The following is a 19,979-nucleotide window of genomic DNA, read 5'->3' as shown; positions in this document are numbered from 1 at the left end:
TCCTATCCTAATCCTCCTCGACCTCTCAGCTGCCTTCGACTCTGTGGACCACCCCCTTCTCCTCAACACGCTATCTGACCTTGGCTTCACTGACTCCGTCCTCTCCTGGTTCTCCTCTTATCTCTCCGGCCGTTCATTCTCAGTCTCCTTTGCGGGCTCCTCCTCCCCCTCCCATCCCCTTACTGTAGGGGTTCCTCAAGGGTCAGTTCTGGGTCCCCTTCTGTTCTCTATCTACACTCATTCCCTTGGTGAACTCATTCGCTCCCACGGCTTCAACTATCATCTCTACGCTGATGACACCCAAATCTACATCTCTGCCCCTGCTCTCTCTCCCTCCCTTCAGGCTCGTGTATCCTCTTGCCTTCAGGACATCTCCATCTGGATGTCTGCCCGCCATCAAAACTCAATATGTCCAAGACTGAACTCCTTATCTTCCCTCCCAAACCCTGCCTTCTCCCTGACTTTCCCCTCACTGCAGACGGCACTAACATCCTTCCCGTCTCACAAGCCCGCAACCTTGGTGTCATCCTCGACTCCGCTCTCTTGTTCACCCCTCACATTCAATCCATCTCCAAAACCTGCCGGTCTCACCTCCGCAACATCGCCAAGATCTGCCCTTTCCTCTCCATCCAAACCGCTACCTTGCTGGTTCAATCTCTCATCCTATCCCGACTGGATTACTGCATCAGCCTCCTCTCTGATCTCCCATTCTCCTGTCTCTCCCCACTTTAGTCTATACTTCACGCTGCTGCCCGGATCATCTTTGTGCAGAAACGGTCTGGGCATGTTACTCCCCTCCTCAAAAATCTCCAGTGGCTGCCAGTCAACCTATGCAGCAAGCAAAAACTCCTCACTCTCGGCTTCAAGGCTCTCCATCATCTTGCCCTCTCCTACCTCACCTCCCTTCTATCCTTCTACAGCCCAGCCCACACCCTCTGCTCCTCTGCTGCTAACCTCCTCCCTCATTCTCACCTGTCCCACCGTCGACCCCGGGCCCACGTCCTCCCCCTGGCCTGGAATACCCTCCCTCCGCACATCTGCCAAGGTAGCTCTCTTCCTCCCTTCAAAGCCCTACTGAGAGCTCACCTCCTCCAGGAGGCCTTCCCAGACTGAGCCCCCTATTTCCTCTCCTCCTCCCCATCCCCCTGCCCTACCTCCTTCCCCTCCCCACAGCACCTGTATATATGTTTGTACAGATTTATTACTCTATTTATTTTACTTGTACATATTTACTATTCTATTTATTTTTGTTAATGATGTGCATCTAGCTTTATCTCTATTGTGATGACTTGACACCTGTCCACGTGTTTTGTTTTGTTGTCTGTCTCCCCCTTCTAGACTGTGAGCCCATTGTTGGGTAGGGGCCATCTCTATATGTTGCCAACTTGTACTTCCCAAGCGCTTAGTACAGTGCTCTGCACACAGTAAGCACTCAATAAATATGATTGAATAAATGAATAAATGAATGAATGACCTCAGGCCTCCAAGCGGCTTGCACAATCAAAGAACAATGTGGGGAGTTCATTCATTCCTTCAATCATATTTATTGAGCGCTCACTGTGTGCAGAACACTATATTAAGCGCCTGGGAATGTATAATTGGACAATAAATAGTGTGTCTGAGTTGGCATTACAAACATGAGAACAGGTGAACAAAAACGTACAAAGCAAAGATGACAAATACAAAAGAGCCTACAAGATTTCAAGGCTCCTGGTAGCTCAAACCATCAGTCCCAGAAGTTCCTGCTGTGGACACGGTGGTGACCTTCTCCGTGTTCTAAGAATTGAGAAAGATACCTGCTGCTGACTCCCTCTCAGGTCAGTGTCACCTATGCCCTTGGATCTGTGCTCTTTGGGCATTTTGGTATTCACCCCACCCTCAGCCCCACAGCACATATCCATATTTTAGTTACATTATAGCCTGCCCCCCCTCTAGGCTGTAAGCTCACTTTTAATGGTATTTATTAAGCACTTATTATTTGCCAAGCACTGCTCTAAGTACTGGGATAGATACAAGGTAATTAGGTTGGACACAGTCCCTGTCCCACATGGGGCTTACAGTTTAACTCCCCATTTTACAGATCATCATCATCATCAATCGTATTTATTGAGCGCTTACTATGTGCAGAGCACTGTACTAAGCGCTTGGGAAGTACAAATTGGCAACACATAGATACAGTCCCTACCCAACAGTGGGCTCACAGTCTAAAAGGGGGAGACAGAGAACAAAACCAAACATACCAACAAAATAAAATAAATAGGATAGATATGTACAAATAAAATAAATAAATAAATAAATAGAGTAATAAATATGTACAACCATATATACATATATACAGGTGCTGTGGGGAAGGGAAGGAGGTAGGATGGGGGGATGGAGAGGGGGAAGAGGGGGAGAGGAAGGAAAGGGCTTAGTCTGGGAAGGCCTCCTGGAGGAGGTGAAATCACAGATGAGATCACTGAGGCACAAGGAAGTTAACTGACATTCCCAAGCCTGTGGACAGGGAATGTGTCTACTAACTCTGTTGTACTGAACTCTCCTGAGCACTGAGTACAGTGCTCTGCACACAGAAAGTGCTAAATAAATACGATTGATTGAATGATTGACTGCCACTGTTTGAGTTTTGCCAGAGATAGAGGGCCTGCTAAAATTCCTGGTGGCAGGGGGGATGGCGTAGCCTCTCTCCTGTGTGAAAAGAGATGTGCAGTCTTAATTTGCACATGATGTGGGAGGGATTATCTGTCTCGCATCAACCATATCAGCACTCCCTGACAAAATCATACCATAGGCGGCCTCATCTTTGAACTTGAGGATCAGCTATACAAATGTTCAAGTGTTCATGACAAATACACATCTAAACAGGCTTCATTCAGTATCTTGCCTTTGAAAAAGTCCATATGATACTCTGAGAATCTAGGAAAGAAAACCAAGCTGTGCTCCCTGCCCTTGAGAAGCTTACTTGAAAATTGTTAATTGAACAATCATATTTGTTGAGTGTTTACTGGGTGTACTCCACTAGAGAAGCAGCGTGGCTCAGTGGAAAGAGCACGGGCTTTGGAGGCAGAGGTCATGGGTTCAAATCCTGGCACTGCCACATGTCTGCTGTGTGACCTTGGGCAAGTCACTTAACTTCTCTGAGCCTCAGTTACCTCATCTGTAAAATGGTGATTAAGACTGTGAGCCCCATGTAGGACAACTTGATCACCTTGTATCCCCCCAGCGCTTAGAACAGTGCTCTACACATAATAAGTGCTTAACAAATGCCATCATTATTATTGTTACTACTAAGCACTTGTGAGAGTATAATATATAATTTCCATTTGGATTAGGGGAAGCAGCGTGGCTCAGTGGAAAGAGAGCAGGCTTGGGAGTCAGAGGTCATGGGTTCGAAAAAATACAATTGAATTAGTGAATGAACCCAGCAGACATGGTAGAGTCATGTATATGTGTTTGTACATAGTTATTACTCTATTTATTTTACTTGTACATATCTATTCTATTTTATTTTGTTAATATGTTTGGTTTTGTTCTCCGTCTCCCCCTTCTAGACTGTGAGCCCACTGCTGGGTAGGGACTGTCTCTATATGTTGCCAACTTGTACTTCCCAAGTGCTTACTACAGTGCTCTGCACACAGTAAGCGCTCAATAAATAGGATTGATTGATTGATTGATTGAATCCCAGCTCTGACACTTGTCAGCTGTGTGACCTTGGGCAAGCCAGTTAACTTCTCTGTGCCTCAGTTACCTCATCTGTAAAATGGGGATTAAGACTGTGAGCCCCACGTGGGACAACCTGATCACCTTGTATCCCCCCGAGCACTTAGAACAGTGCTTCACACATAGTAAGCGCTTAACAAATACCACCATTATTATCTATCACAGATTTATGCAAAACATTCGAAGCTATAAAGCAGACCAGCATTGTTTGGCAGGAGGTTAATGGTTCAGTGTCATGGTTTGGTGGGATCTGACAACAAACTGGAGAATTAGAGCCCACATTTATGGACGTGAAAATCTGTGAGAATCCCATTATCACAGACAGAGGGGCAGAATGAAGAATTAATAACTTTCCAGAGAAATGGAATGGTTGTGGGCTCCCTTTGTCATTAGCGTGTGTCCCACTTCAGGGAATCCTGCCCATTTACCTGAAATCAAATTTAGCTCGCAAAACTAGTTTTTGGGGACCAACTGTCTGTTCTTTATTGAACAAAACATCCTGGATTGTTCTCAAGAATTTTGGTTGCAATATGACTTTTCAATTCCTATTTTCTTCAGAATTGGAAAACTCTCAACTGGAAATAGATTTACTGTCACCTGCTTTTTTCCCCCCTAGATTGTGTTTGTCCCCAAAAGTGGAATGTGGCCTAAATCTACAAATATATAGTCTCCAGGTACCATATATGTTCACCCACCAGGCCTTTAGAGGCCGAGGGACCTTAAAAAAAGTGCCTTCATTTTTTTGTCCCTGTGTCAGTCTAGAATAGCCCTGGTCAAACACCCAAACTTTAAATTCACTTTACATCAAGTTCAACAATGGTAGTTGATGGTGTAAAATTGTACTGTTTGCTGAAACAGAAAAAAAAATGCCCAATTGAAAATCTGAAATCTTGTTCAGCTCTATTTGGTTTCTGAAATGAAACATAAATGCTTGCCTTTAAAGGTCATTGCGTTTCCAATATATTTAACTTTTCCAAATGTCTAAATGGGAACAATGTTTCAACAGCAGAACAGACAATACAAAAGGAAAAATTGTTCAATTCTGTGGATGTCTCATAACCCTCAAAGGCTAATTTCTTTCCCATTAACAATAATTGGCAAGATTCATTCACTGCAATGAAAATTGACCCTGAAAAATCTTCAGGAGGTCTGTATTTACCAGTAGTTAAAGTTCTGGGCCCTTTCTACACTTCCCTGTTGAATTGTGACTCACAAAAATGGTTTTCTTTCTTGGAAAAACCAGAGGGTGTTCTTGCTCTTGTTATGTGGATAGAAACGCTAACTCTGAATATGCAGACTCTGCTGCGTTGCTGACTATAAACACATTACTCTTGCTGGGGTGAGGAAATACAGATCAAAGTTTAAAATAGCTTTTCATTTAGCTGCTGATAAGCAAACTATACTCCCTCTTGGCTTGTGAAGGGGGCTTGCAAAATTTAGCCAACTACGAGAAATAATGCGACCCAACATAGAGGATGCAATTAATTTATCTAAATCTCCATTTGAAGGATGTGTTTTCAAAATATTAAACTCCACATTTATTGGCATGTTCCAAATCTTGCAGCTCAGGGGGCTGGGAATTGATCGGGGGAGGGCTTGATGGAGGAGAAGGATGTGAGGAGCACTTCTGATTGTACAGAGACCTAGAAGGATGAACAGATATGTTGATATGCAGAGGCCAAAGAAATGCTAAACATTCTACTTGCTTTAATGGTAATAGGCTTTACCATTTCAGATCTATTTATCAAGGAATTAGGAGTAAATCCTTCCAGGGCAAATGATGGACAAATAGAAAAGGAGTGTCTTTGTTATAGAATTTAAGATCATCTGAACTACACAGAAGGACCACTTGGCAATAAGCAAAATGGGTTCTTCGTTGACAAAAAATCAGAATCAAAAATATCTAGTGAGCTTTTACTATGTGCTTGCACTAAGGGGGCACTCAATAAATAGTAATACTATTATTCTACTTCCTGGTTTTGCTATCTGTAAATCACTTTTGTCTGTTGATTGATAATAACGGTAACGGTGGTTTTTAAGAGCTTACTATGTGCCAGGCACTGTACTAAGTGCTAGGTTGGCCACGAGCAAATTGGGGTGGATGCAGTCCCTGTACCACATGGGGCTCACAATCTTAATCCCCATTTAACAGATGAGGTAACTGAGACCTAGAGAAGTGAAGTGACTTGCACAAGGTCACACAGCTGACAAGCGGCAGAGCCAGTCCTTTAGACCCTCCAGCCTGTACTCTCACCAATAGACCACACTGCTTCTCTCTCCATCCCTCCCAACCCACCTCCTCTTGATTAGATTCAAAATTTATTGAAGAAAGAGAATATTTCTGTTGCCACTGCTTTACTCTCCCAGAACTTGCTACCACCACTAAGAGTTCAATTTATAGCTTTAATTGATATCAATTTTGAGCAGTTGCAATCAAAATTAATCAGCAACTCGTTCTGTTTTGTTGCCATTTGCTAGTCACTTAAATTTTGTTTGTGTGACCCAAAAACATCCTTATTTTGAAACTTTCTAGAAACCCAAATCCCGCCTAACCGTAGCCAGCTCCTCACCAGGCTTTAGAACCACTAATGTAAGAATAATTCGAGTTGCTATTGTTTATATACCTCAATAACTCTGTAATAACTCCCTTCCAGCCTAACTATTCACCTTTAGTTACAAGAGTGTCTACCAGGCCACGAAAGCTTCTCATTCTCCAAATGATTCCCCTGGCCCATCAGCCACCGAAAAAGCTTATGTGCGTCAAAAAGGCAGAGTGTGAAGCCAAGATGGTTAAAATATTCAGGCCAAACTGAAACAGTCTATCATGAGTGTTTATAGAAGACATACCGTGTGACGAGCACTGGACTAATAACTCGGGACAGTATAATAGGAGACACAACCCAGCCTCAAAGAACTCCCAGTCTAATGGGGAAGATGACACAAAATAGTTGACAGATAGGAGGAAGAAGTGTATAAATGAGAGTGCAAAGCAAATGCACAAAAGCACAATGGAAGCTTGTGAGTACAAGATGGCTGGAGACGATAGTTGGGAGGCTGTAAGGAGAAGAAATATTATTTAGGGGAAGCTCCCCCAAAAAATGGGATTTCAGAAGGGCTTTTAAAAATGGGAGGACCTGAGGTTTGGTGGATTTGAAGAGGGAGGTTCATTCAAGCAGGAGGGGTGTGTATTAGGGGGTTGTAGGTGGAGGAGAGTCGGTCAGTCAATCGTATCTGTTAATAATAATAATAATGATGGCATTTATTAAGCGCTTACTATGTGCAAAGCACTGTTCTAAGCACTGGGGAGGTTACAAGGTGATCAGGTTGCCCCACGGGGGGCTCACAGTCTTAACCCCCATTTTACAGATGAGGTAACTGAAGCCCAGAGAAGTTAAGTGACTCGCCCAGTCACACAGCCGACAATTGGCGGAGCCAGGATTTGAACCCCTGATCTCTGACTCCTAAGCCCGTGCTCTTTCCACTGAGCCATGCTGCTTCTGTTGAGCACTTACTACGTGCAGAGCACTGTATGAAGCACTAGGGAGAATATATCAAACATATTCCCTTCCCACAGTAAGCTTACCGTCCAGAGGGGGAGACAGACATTAATATGAATAAATCAAGTGACAGGTATGTACATGAGAGCTGTGGGGCTGGGAGCGGGGATGAGAAAAAGGAGTAAGTCAAGGTCGCACAGAAGGGAGTGAGAGAAGGGGAAAGGAGGGCTTGGTCAGGGAAGGCCTCTTGAAGAGCTGTGCCGTCAATATGGCTTTGAAAATGGGGGGGGGAGTAATTGTCAGATATGAAGAGGGAGAGTGATCCAGGCCAGAGGCGGGATGTGGATGAGAGGTCGGTGGTGAGATAGATGAGATCAAGGTAAAGTGAGAAGATGAGTAGTAGAATACTACTGGGTAGGGACCGTCTCTATATGTTGCCAACTTGTACTTCCCAAGCGCTTAGTACAGTGCTCTGCACACAGTAAGCACTCAATACAGTTGAATGAATGAATGAGTGAATACCCAGACTGAACCCCTCCTCCCAGACTGAGCCCCCTCCTTCCTCTCCCCCTCCTCCCCCACCCCATCCCCCCGCCTTACCTCCTTCCCCTCCCCACAGCACCTGCATATATGTATATATGTTTGTATGTATTTATTACTCTATTTTATTTGTACATATTTATTCTATTCATTTTATTCTGTTAATATGTTTTGTTTTGTTCTTTGTCTCCCCCTCCTAGACTGTGAGCCCACTGTTGGGTAGGGAGCATCTCTATATGTTGCCAACTTGTACTTCCCAAGTGCTTAGTACAGTGCTCTGCACACAGTAAGCGCTCAATAAATATGATTGAATGAATGAATGAATGAATAGTGCTTGATCCATAGATATCATTTAAAAAATATGATCCAGGCAGCCGAGTTAAGATTGGGATGGAGAGATACTGGGGGTGGGGGGTGGGGAGAGGGGAGTAGAAGAGGGGTCAGCAGGGAGGCTGATTAACTTATTATTATTATTATTCTTATGATAGCATTTGTTAAGCGCTTACTATGTGTAAGGCACTGTTCTAAGCGCTGGGGAGGATACAAGGTGATCGGGTTGCCCCACATGGGGCTCACAGTCTTAATCCCCATTTTACAGATGAGGTAACTGAGGCACAGAGAAGTTAAGTGACTCGCCCAAAGTCACACAGATGACAAGCGGCGGAGCCGGGACTAGAACCCATGACCTCTGACTCCCAAGCCTGTGCTCTTTCCACTGAGCCACGCTGCTTCCCCTATTGTTGATATCAACAATATATTGGGATATCAACATATCCCAATTGTTGAATCGGGATATGACATAGTGGCAGTTTGAATGGGGAGGAAGAAGTGATTTCTGGAAAAGGTGTGGGGGAAGACCCAACAGGATTTGGAGACAGACTGCATAAGGGAGTTGAAAGAGAAGGAGGAGTTAAAGGATCACACCATAAGCACTAGCGTGAAAAATCATGTTTCACATGCTGGCAGATTAACTAAGTGAAGCAGCATGGAAGAGTGGATAGAGCACAGACCTGGAAGACAGAAGGTCATAGGTTCTAATCCTTGCTCCGCCACTTGTCTGCCGCGTGACCTTGGGCAAGTCAGTTCACTTCTCTGGGCCACAGTTACCTCATCTGTAAAATGGGGATCGAGACTGTGAACCCCACATGGGACAGGGACTGTGTCCAACCCTATTTATTTCTATCTACCTCAGCACTCAGTACACTACAGTAAGTGCTTTATAAATACAGTAGTGGATGATGAGTGGTGAACAGAGGAGTGCTATTTCCATCTTTTTACCATTCTTTCTTGTTACCTGACGTGTATGCTGCAATAGTGGGCGTGAGGCTCCTTATGGGCAGGGTTCATGTCTACCAACTTGATCTTATTGTACTTCTCCAATGGTTAATACAGCGCTCTGCACGCAGTAAGTACTCAGTAAACACCACTGATTGACGGATTGATGGACTAGAGTCATCAGGAGAGAAGCTGTGTGGCTCAATGGAAAGAGCATGGGCTTTGGAGTCAGAGGTCATGGGTTCAAATCCCAGTTCCGCCAACTGTCAGCTGTGTGACTTTGGGCAAGTCACTTTACTTCTCTGGGCCTCAGTTCCCTCATCTGTAAAATGGGGATTAAGACTCTGAGCCCCGCATGGGACAACCTGATCACCTTGTAACCTCCCCAGAGCTTAGAACGGTGCTTTGTGCTTAATAAATGCCATTATTATTATTATTATTATTATCAGGAAACACAGCACTCTTTTGTCTGGTATCTGTCCATGTATTCTTGACTCCCCTTTACTTTTGCATCCCATCACTTATCACCCACCCTTCTCCGTATCTTCGGTTTTCTGCCATGTAGGCTTTGATAGGCATCAACTTTGTCAGGGTTATGACAACCAGCAAAGTTTGGAATGGGGACCTAATCCAATCTGATTTTCTTGCGTGCATCCCAGTGCTTAGAACAGTACTTGGTAAAGACTAAGAGAAACACCACAGTATTAATTGCTGTCGCAGTTGTTGTGGACCTGGACACAACAGTAGAGTAGTTGAGTCGTCCTTTGGTTCAGGTCAGTCAATTTTATTTATTGAGTGCTTACAGTGTGCAGAACACTGTACTAAGCACTTGGGAGAGTACAATATAACAGACACATTCTCTGCCTACAGTATAATAATACCCAATGCTGTACTGCAAAAACAACTCAAATGTTATTGAGAAGCAGCATGGCCTAGTGGAAATAACATGGGAATGGGTGTCAGAGGACTTGGGTTCCAGCACTCGTCTGCTGTGTGACCTTGGTCAATTCACTGTGCCTCAGTTACCTCATCTCTACAATGGGGATTAAGACTGTGAGCTCTAGGTGGGATTGGGACTGTGCCCAACCTGATTACCTTGAATTTACCCTGGTGCTTAGTACAGTGCCTGGCATAGGAAGCGCTAAACAGACACCATTTAAAAAATGCTAGTAGTGCTTGCTAACTTCTAACCATTGGCACCTAAGCAATGCTCCTCCCAATGGCAGAGGGCCAGAAAAGGTGTACTGCTGTATCATGATATGTATACTCAGACACTCAATGTGGTCTTATAGAAAAACAGTACCTTCATAATTGATCACAAAAAAAAAAAGACGAGTTTGCTGCAAATGGCAAATGCAATAGTTCAGCAGAGAAACATCGAAGAGAGAAAGCAGGGAGGCAGCAATACAGGAAGAATGATATTGTATTCAGAAAAGAAGGCATTTGAAAGGACTGTATTTTGTTTATTATTTATGTTGCAAATGGAGAAGGCAAATGGAGTTTTTGATATCGCATGAAATCAAATTGTAAACCTTTTAAGTTTAAAATGCCTTCATGCAGAAAAATATTTGATTGTACCCCAAATTATCCCCACAAAATATAAATGAGCTTGGTACTTTGAATGAAAAAATTTTAAGTCATCTAAGATTAACTCTTCACTCTGGGCTTCAAGGCTGTCCATCCCCTCGCCCCCTCCTACCTCACCTCCCTTCTCTCCTTCTCCAGCCCAGCCCGCACCCTCCGCTCTGCTGCCGCTAACCTCCTCACCGGGCCTCGTTCTCGCCTGTCCCGCCGTCGACCCCCGGCCCACGTCCTCCCCCTGGCCTGGAATGCCCTCTCTCTGCCCATCCGCCAAGCTAGCTCTCTTCCTCCCTTCAAAGCCCTACTGAGAGCTCACCTCATTCATTCATTCATTCATTCAATCGTATTTATTGAGCGCTTACTGTGTGCAGAGCACTGTACTAAGCGCTTAGGAAATACAAGTTGGCAACATATAGAGACGGGCCCTACCCAACAACGGGCTCACAGTCTGGAAGGGGGAGAAAGACAACAAAACAAAACATATTAACAAAATAAAATAAATAGAATAAATCTGTACAAGTAAAATAAATCAATAAATAGAGTAATAAATATGTACAAACATATATACATATATACAGGTGATGTGGGGAAGGGAAGGAGGTAAGGCGGGGGGGATGGAGAGGGGGAGGAGGGGGAGAGGAAGGCGGGGCCTCCAGGAGGCCTTCCCAGACTGAGCCCCCTCTTTCCTCTCCCCCTCCCCATCCCCCCCACCCTACCTCCTTCCCCACCCCACAGCACCTGCATATATGTTTGTACAGATTTATTGTTCTATTTATCCTGCTTGTACATATTTACTATTCTATTTATTTTGTTAATTGTTTTGTTTCGTTGTCTGTCTCCCGCCTCTAGACTGTTAGCCCGTTGTTGGGTAGGGACCGTCTCTATATGTTGCCAACTTGTACTTCCCAAGCGCTTAATACAGTGCTCTGCACACAGTAAGTGCTCAATAAATACGATTGAATGAATGAATGAATTTCAAAATTTCCTAATTACAGGTCAGCAGCCAAAGAAATACGAATATAAAACTCCCACGTACCAACTGTATTGTACACTGCCAAGAATTTAGAACAGTGTTCTGTACCCAGTAAATGCTCAATCAATACAACTGATTCACTGATGCACTTGTTTGTATTTAGAATGGCTAATACTGATGGATTTGATATTTTACACCACTTGCCGGCTGTGTGACCTTGGACAAGTCACTTCACTTCTCTGTGCTTCAGTTACCTCATCTGTAAAATGAGAATTGAGACTGCGAGCCTCATGAGGGACAGGGACTGTGTCCACTCCGATTTGCTTTTATCCACCCCAGCACATAGTATGGTGCCTGGCATATAGTAAGTACTTAACACATATCATAATAATAATAATAATATATATAGTTCACATTCATTCATTTATTCATTTAATCGTATGTATTGAGCGCTTACTGTGTGCAGTGCACTGTACTAAGCACTTGGGAGTACAAGTCGGCAACAGATAGAGACGGTCCCTACCCAACAATGGGCTCACAGTCTAGAAGGGGGAGACAGGCAACAAAACAAAGCAGACCTTTTTATTTGAAATAGGTTTAAATGCATAATAGTCACTATTATTATACTACTATGCTTGAGAAATGCTGAAAATTCATGAAACAAAGCTCGTGGTAGTATATTTTCAATATAAAATTTCCACATACCTTCTGTTTTCTACAATTATAAAGGCTCTGCTCCGGGTTTCTATGTCCAGTCACCATTAGCCTTGAGCTGTTTGTCAGGGTGTCCCTCGTCAGCTGGTATTGTTCTGTCTTAATTTAACCCAGTTTGAACATTTCACCTGAATTCCCACTCAGTCTACGCCTCTCCATCTGTGCCTCTCACTCCGTGTCTCTCACTCTGTGTCTGTCTGTTTCCTGCTTTGTTCTTTAGTGATTAAATGTCATCAAACACAAACATTTCACTGTGGGAGGCTTTGCAGTTTGTTTTGGGGGGCAGGAATTTAGCCAAGCAGTAATATTTCACTTAGAACATAGGTATAGTAGAAGATAACCCCCAGTGATTTAGAATGTGACAGGACCAAATGTTGAAACTATATCCCCAAATCATTCATTTCCTTGTTTCTTATGAGTTAAAGCAAATGTTTAGGTTGCTTTATATTGGAATATATTCCAACTGGATTATATTGGAATACCTCTGGGGATAAGCTAAGTTAATAATATTTCAAAAGCCCAAGTTAAAAATGGTTCAAAATATCTGTTCAGGGAAAGACATTGCATTGGTTCTGATCATAAAAGAGCACAGCTCTTGGGGTATAACAGAAACCATGCCTATGGTAAAACTCTAATATTAAGATACTTTGGGGAATTGTTCCCTTTTTCCAAAATAAAACTCAAGGTTTTCTTTTGTTCCCATCTCATTGGGTCTTATTAAGTGCCATCTCAGTGAAAATGTTGGGGAAATTCACTGAGTTGGCTTTACAGAATCCCTTTATCTGCTGTTACCATAAATAAACACCGCTCATGCCAAGTGCTTGTGGCACTGGCCACTGAGATGGAGGAGAAAAATGATTTTGCTCCTGAGTCTTAGACTGTTGAGAAGCAGCATGGCCCTAGTGGAAAGAAGACAGGCCTGGGAGTCAGAGGATCTGGGTTTTAATCCCAACTCAGCCACTCACCTGCTGTGAAACCTTGAACAAGTTTCTTTAATTTTTCTGTCCCTCAGTTTCCTCATATGTGCACTAATAATAATAATAATGATAGCATGTATTAAGCGCTTACTATGTGTAAAGCACTGTTCTAAGCGTTAGGGAGGTTACAAGGTGATCAGGATGTCCCACAGGGGGCTCACAGTCTTAATCCCAATTTTACAGATGAGGGAAATGAGGCACAGAGGATTAAGTGACTTGCCCAAAGTCGCACAACTGACAGGTGGAGCCGGAATTTGAACCCATGACCTCTGATTCCAAAGCCCGGGCTCTTTCCACTGAGCCACACTGCTTCTCATAGTCACTAGGTTTTAGATACCTGATCCCACCCTGACTATTGCATCAGCCTCCTCGCTGACCTCCTCTGACCCCTGGTTCTCCCCACTCTAGTCCATACTTCACTCTGCTGTATGGCTCATTTTTTTAAAAAAAGTTCAGTCCATAATCCCCACTCCTTAAAAACATCCAGTAGTTTCCCATCCATCCTCATATCAAACAAAAAATCCTTATTAATTAGCTTCAAGGCATTCAATCAGCTCTCCCACTTTTAGCTGTTGATCTCCTACTACTACTACTAATAATAATGAAAATGGCATTTATTAAGCGCTTACTATGTGCAAAGCACTGTTCTAAGCACTGAACCCCCAAGCCCATGCACTTGGTTTCTCTAATACCAACCCATTCACTCTACCTGTCTCTCATTCAACCCATGCATTCAATCTGGCACCAAATCTTGTCAGTTCTACCTTCACAGCATCTCTAGAACTGCCCTTTCCTCTCCATCCAGACAGCCACTGTGCTGATCTAAGCACCATTTCCCATCTTGACTACTGCATCGGCCTCCTTGCTGACCTTTCTGCCTCCTGTCTCTCCCTTCTCTAGTCCACACTTCACTCTGCTGTCTAGATCATTTTTCTAAAAAAAAAAAATTCAGTCCATATTCCCCCATTTCTAGAAAATCTCCAATGGTAGCCTATTCTCCTTCTCATCATCATCATCATCATCAATCGTATTTATTGAGCGCTTACTATGTGCGGAGCACTGTCCTAAGCGCTTGGGAAGTACAAATTGGCAACATATAGAGACAGTCCCTACCCAACAATGGGCTCACAGTCTAAAAGGGGGAGACAGAGAACAAAACCAAACATACTAACAAACAAGAACTCCATCCCATTGGCTTTAAATAATGCAATCCCCCATAATAATAATGATGATGGCATTTATTAAGTGCTTACTATGTGCAAAGCACTGTTCTAAGTGGGGGGAGGTTACAAGGTGATCAGGTTGTCCCATGGGGGCTCACAGTCTTAATCCCCATTTTACAGATGAGGTAACTGAGGGACAGAGAAGTTAAGTGACTTGCCCAAAGTCATACAGCTGACAATTGGCGGAGCCGGGATTTGAACCCATGATCTCTGACTCCAAAGCCCATGCTCTTTCCATTGAGCCACGCTACTCCTACTTAACCCCCCTGATTTCCTACTACAACCAAACCCACTCACTCTGCTCCTCTAACACCAACCAACTCTCCATACCTTGATCTCATCTATCCTACCATGGACCCCTTGCCCATGTTCTCCCTGTGGCCTGGATCTCCCATCCCCTTATAATGATGATAAGAATGATAATCATGATGGTATTTGTTAAGCACTTACTATGTGCCAAGCACTGTTCTAAGCACTGGGGTAGATACAAGGTAATCAGGTTGTCCCGCGTGGGGTTTACAGTTTTAATCCCCATTTTACAGATGAGGTAACTGAGGCACAGAGAAGCTAAGTGACTTGCCCAAAGTCACATAGCTGACAAGTAGCAGACCCAGTATTGGAACCCACGACCTTTGACTCCTAAGCCCTTGCTCTTTCTACTAAGCCATGCTGCTCCTTCCACCTTCACAACTCGCCTAAAAATCACATCTCCTCCAAGTGGCTTTCCCAAACTAAGCCTTTCATTTCCTCTATTGGCTTTCCCCTCTGCTTGACTTGACCTCAGCACTTTGATACTTCAGCCCCCAAATGCTCATGCAAATATTTTTAAACCGTATTTCCCTTGTCCCTAATATATTTTAATGTCTCTCTTCCCCTGTAGAATGAAGGCAGGAATCGTGTTGTCCAACTCTGTTATACTGCACTTTCTCAAGTGCTTAGTACAGTGCTCTGCATGCGATAAGTGCTCTATAAATAAAATTATTTATTGCTTGATCATCATCATCATCATCATCAATTGTATTTATTGAGCGCTTACTATGTGCAGAGCACTGTACTAAGCGCTTGGGAAGTACAAATTGGCAACATATAGAGACAGTCCCTACCCAACAGTGGGCTCACAGTCTAAAAGGGGGAGACAGAGAACAAAACCAAACATACTAACAAAATAAAATAAATAGAATAGATATGTACAAATAAAATAAATAAATAAATAGAGTAATAAATATGTACAAATATGATCAGTACATACGTTAGATAAACTACCCCTCTGATGTCCTACTCACCAATAATGACAGTGTTGTCATCTGCTATAAGCAACTTGCTGTGAACATATACGAGTTCAGTCACTAGGTTTCCTTCCAGTTCAGCGTATGTTCGAAGTCCACAAAATGATATATAATTTATCCAATGATCACCAACTGCACATCAAAGAAGAACTCATTAGCGGAAAAACGAACCCAACTATGCTTTCTTCTCAAAAGTCATGTCAATGTAGGTCACTTGAAATAGACATTAATAATGCTGTTTTGTTCTTTTAAGATTTTTAATAATGGATTGTCATTGGGTTTGTAATTACATTTGCCACAGTACAAATTTAATGAAGTTGTCAACCTCCAGAGAGTTTGTAAAACTCTAAATCATAATGCTTAAGGGACTGCAAGGTCTATAAGAGGTATATTTGGGGGGGGATTTTAGCTTTGGCTGGTTAAAAATACCCACATTTTGTCAAATTAAACTCTCTTTTAAATCAATCAATCAATCAATCATATTTATTGAGCGCTTACTGTGTGCAGAGCACTGTACTAAGAGCTTGGGAAGTACAAGTTGGCAACTTTTAAATTTTAAAGATTAGGGGAATTAAGTTATTATAGTAGCATATTCCTGATATATTTTAAATGTAGAAGAAGTAACAGTGATAATTACTGAGTACATACAGAGGGCAATGCACTGAGTGTTTGGACAAATACCACAGAAGAAAAAGGAAAAAGCATATTCCTTGCCCACAAGGAGCTTACAATCTATACTGGCGACAAACATACAAAACACTTACAAATGTCAATCAATCTAGCATTAGGGTATTTATTAAGTACATTTTCTGTGTTTAGTGCTGGGATAGATACTCTATGATTACAGGGGACACAGTCAAGAGAAGCAGCATTGCCTAGTGGATGGAGCACGGGCCAGGGATTCAAAAGGATTTAGGCTCTAATCCCATCTCTGCCATATTTGTCTGCTGTATGACCCTGGCAAGTCACTTCACTTCTCTGTAATAATAATAATAATAATGATGGCATTTATTAAGCACTTACTATGTGCAAAGCACTGTTCTAAGCACTGAGGAGGTTACAAGGTGATCAGGTTGTCCCACGGGGGGCTCACAATCTTAATCCCCATTTTACAGATGAGGTAACTGAGACAGAGAAAAGTGACTTGCCCAAAGTCACCCAGCTGACAATTGGCGGAGCTGGGATTTGAACTCATGACCTATGACTCCAAAGCCTGGGCTCTTTCCCACTGAGCCATACTGCTTCTGTATTAAAGTTACAACATTTGCATACTGGGGATTAAGACTGTAAACCCCATGTGGACATGGACTGTGTCAATCAATCAATCAATCAATCAATCAATCGTATTTATTGAGCGCTTACTATGTGCAGAGCACTGTACTAAGAGCTTGGGAAGTACAAATTGGCATCACATAGAGACAGTCCCTACCCAACAGTGGGCTCACAGTCTAAAAGGGGGAGACAGAGAACAGAACCAAACATACCAACAAAATAAAATAAGTAGGATAGAAATGTACAAGTAAAATAACTAAATAGAGTAATAAATATGTACAACCATATATACATATATACAGGTGCTGTGGGGAAGGGAAGGAGGTAAGACGGGGGGATGGAGAGGGGGACGAGGGCGAGAGGAAAGAAGGGGCTCAGTCTGGGAAGGCCTCCTGGAGGAGGTGAGCTCTCAGTAGGGCCTTGAAGGGAGGAAGAGAGCTAGCTTGGCGGATGGGCAGAGGGAGGGCATTCCAGGCCCGGGGGATGACGTGGGCCGGGGGTCGATGGCGGGACAGGCGAGAGTGAGGTACAGTGAGGAGATTAGTGGTGGAGGAGCGGAGGGTGCGGGCTGGGCAGTAGAAGGAGAGAAGGGAGGTGAGGTAGGAGGGGGCGAGGGGATGGACAGCCTTGAAGCCCAGGGTGAGGAGTTTCTGCCTGATGCGCAGATTGATTGGTAGCCATTGGAGGCTTTTGAGGAGGGGAGTAATATGTCCAGAGCGTTTCTGGACAAAGATAATCCGGGCAGCAGCATGAAGTATGGATTGAAGTGGAGAGAGACACGAGGATGGGAGATCAGAGAGAAGGCTAGTGCAGTAGTCCAGACAGGATAGGATGAGAGCTTGAATTAGCAGGGTAGCGGTTTGGATGGAGAGGAAAGGGCGGATCTTGGCAATGTTGCAGAGCTGAGACCGGCAGGTTTTGGTGACGGCTTGGATGTGAGGGGTGAATGAGAGAGCTGAGTCGAGGATGACACCAAGGTTAACTTATATGTACCCCAGTGCTTAGTTCCTGGCACATAATAAGCACACTAAGTAAACACCATAAAAAAGTACTTGTCTCATATTGGGGCTCACAACCCAAAAGAGGGAGAACAGGTATCGTATCCTCATTTTACAGATGAGAAAATGGAGGTCTAGAGAGGTTAATTATAATAACTGTGGTATTTATTAAGCGATTACTATTTGCCAAGCAGTGTACTAAGAGCTGGTAGATACAAGCATATTAGGTTGGACACAGTCCCTGTCCCACGTGGGGCTCACAGTTTTTAATCCCCATTTCAGAGATGAGGTAAATGAGGCACAGAGAAGATAATGACTTGCATAAGGACACATGGGAGGCAAGTGGCAGAGCCAGGATCAGAACCCAGATTCTCTGACTACCAGCCCCATGCTCCTTCCTCCAGGTCATGGTGTTTCTCTTAGGATGAAAGATGAGAAAGATGACAGTTAGGAGGAAAGATGAGAAGTTTAGTTTTGGACATGTTGGGTTTGAGCTCGAGATGCAGCATGGCCAAGTGGATAAAGTACAGGCCTGGGATCCAGAAGGATCTGTTTCGTAATCCTAGCTCCGCCACTTGTGACCTGGGGCAAGTCACTTCACTTCTCTGGGCCTCAGTTCCCTCATCTGTAAAATGGGGATTAAGATTGTGAGCCTCAAGTGGGACAGGGACTGTGTCCAACCTGATTACCATGCATCTACTCCAGTGCTTAGAACACTGCTTGGCATATAGTAAGTGCTTAAAAATTATTATCATTATTATTATTATTATGTGCCTGGCAAGCCATCTATCCAAGTAGGGGTTTCCTGGAGACAAGACGAGATGTGAGACTGAATACGAGGAGAGAGTCTGGGGCTAGAGAGGTAAATCAGTCAGTGGGAGTTAATGAGCGCTTACGATGTACACAGCACTGTACTAAGTGCTTGGAGGTATACAATACACTAGAGTACATAGACACAATTCCATTTTAGAGTCATCCACATACAAGGGGTAGCTCGAGCACATAATAATAATGATGGTATTTGTTAAGCACTTGCTATGTGCCAAGCGCTGTTCTAAGCACTGGGGTAATAATAATAATAATAATCATAGTATTTGTTAAGCACTTACTATGTGCAAAGCACTGTTCTAAGTGCTGGGGAGGTTACAGGTTACCAGGTGAGTCCCAGGTGGGGCTCACAGTCTTAATCCCCATTTTACAGATGAGGTAACTGAGGCACAGAGAAGCTAAGTGACTTGCCTAAAATCACACAGCTGACAAATTGTGACGCTCGAATTAGAACCCATGACCCCTGACTCCTATGAGCTCCCCGAGAGAGAGTGTGTAGAGTGAAAAGAGGAGAACCCTTGAGGAACGTTCACAATTAGGTGGAAAGAGGTGGCAAATCAGCCAGCAACTGAAATTGGAAAGGACCAGTCAGGAGAGGGGTGAAACCTGCTTAGAGTCATACTGGCAAAGCCAAAGATTAAATGAATTCAATGTCCTGACAAAAGCCATTGGAAATTTATTGTATCTAAAATTCCCATCCAAGCTCCTGTATATAAAATTGTCCAAAGGTGAAATGGCAAGAGATTTGTTCTTTAATTGGAACTTCATCATCCCCGCTCTAGTAGTTGGCATATCATTCATTTTCATACACAAAGCACACACAATTCTTGCCAAAGTTAGGCTGAATTCTCGAGTTACTATTTTACATCTTACACAAAGAACAATAGTGAAAAGCTACCTCTGAGATCTTGATTAAATAACCAAGGAAGTTGATCTTTTTTACAAGTGAAGTTATTTATTGTTATTATTAATTTATTGTTATTATTATTATTGTATTTGTTAAGCACTTACTATGTGCAACACACTGTTCTAAGCACTGGAGTAGATACAAGGTAATTGGGTTGGACAAAGTCCCTGTGTCACATGGGCCTCACCCTC

The 19,979-nt window shown here is 43.3% G+C and overlaps 1 protein-coding gene across 5 annotated transcripts in view; it reads right to left on the bottom strand.

Moving 5' to 3' along the window:
- PLD1 (phospholipase D1) overlaps positions 1-19,979 on the bottom strand; it is a 279,106-nt gene that overhangs the window by 11,929 nt on the left and 247,198 nt on the right. For all 5 annotated transcript variants that reach the window (XM_038748912.1, XM_038748905.1, XM_038748940.1 and 2 more), the window contains one exon: positions 15,781-15,915. In XM_038748912.1, the coding sequence (XP_038604840.1) occupies positions 15,781-15,915 (135 nt within the window). The remainder of the gene's footprint in view (positions 1-15,780; positions 15,916-19,979) is intronic.

Source organism: Tachyglossus aculeatus, chromosome 1, assembly GCF_015852505.1.
Source record: "Tachyglossus aculeatus isolate mTacAcu1 chromosome 1, mTacAcu1.pri, whole genome shotgun sequence".
Classification (NCBI taxonomy): Eukaryota; Metazoa; Chordata; class Mammalia; order Monotremata; family Tachyglossidae; genus Tachyglossus; species Tachyglossus aculeatus.
Note: the sequence above shows the minus strand (reverse complement) of the source record. Positions and strands in the feature narration are given on the sequence as shown.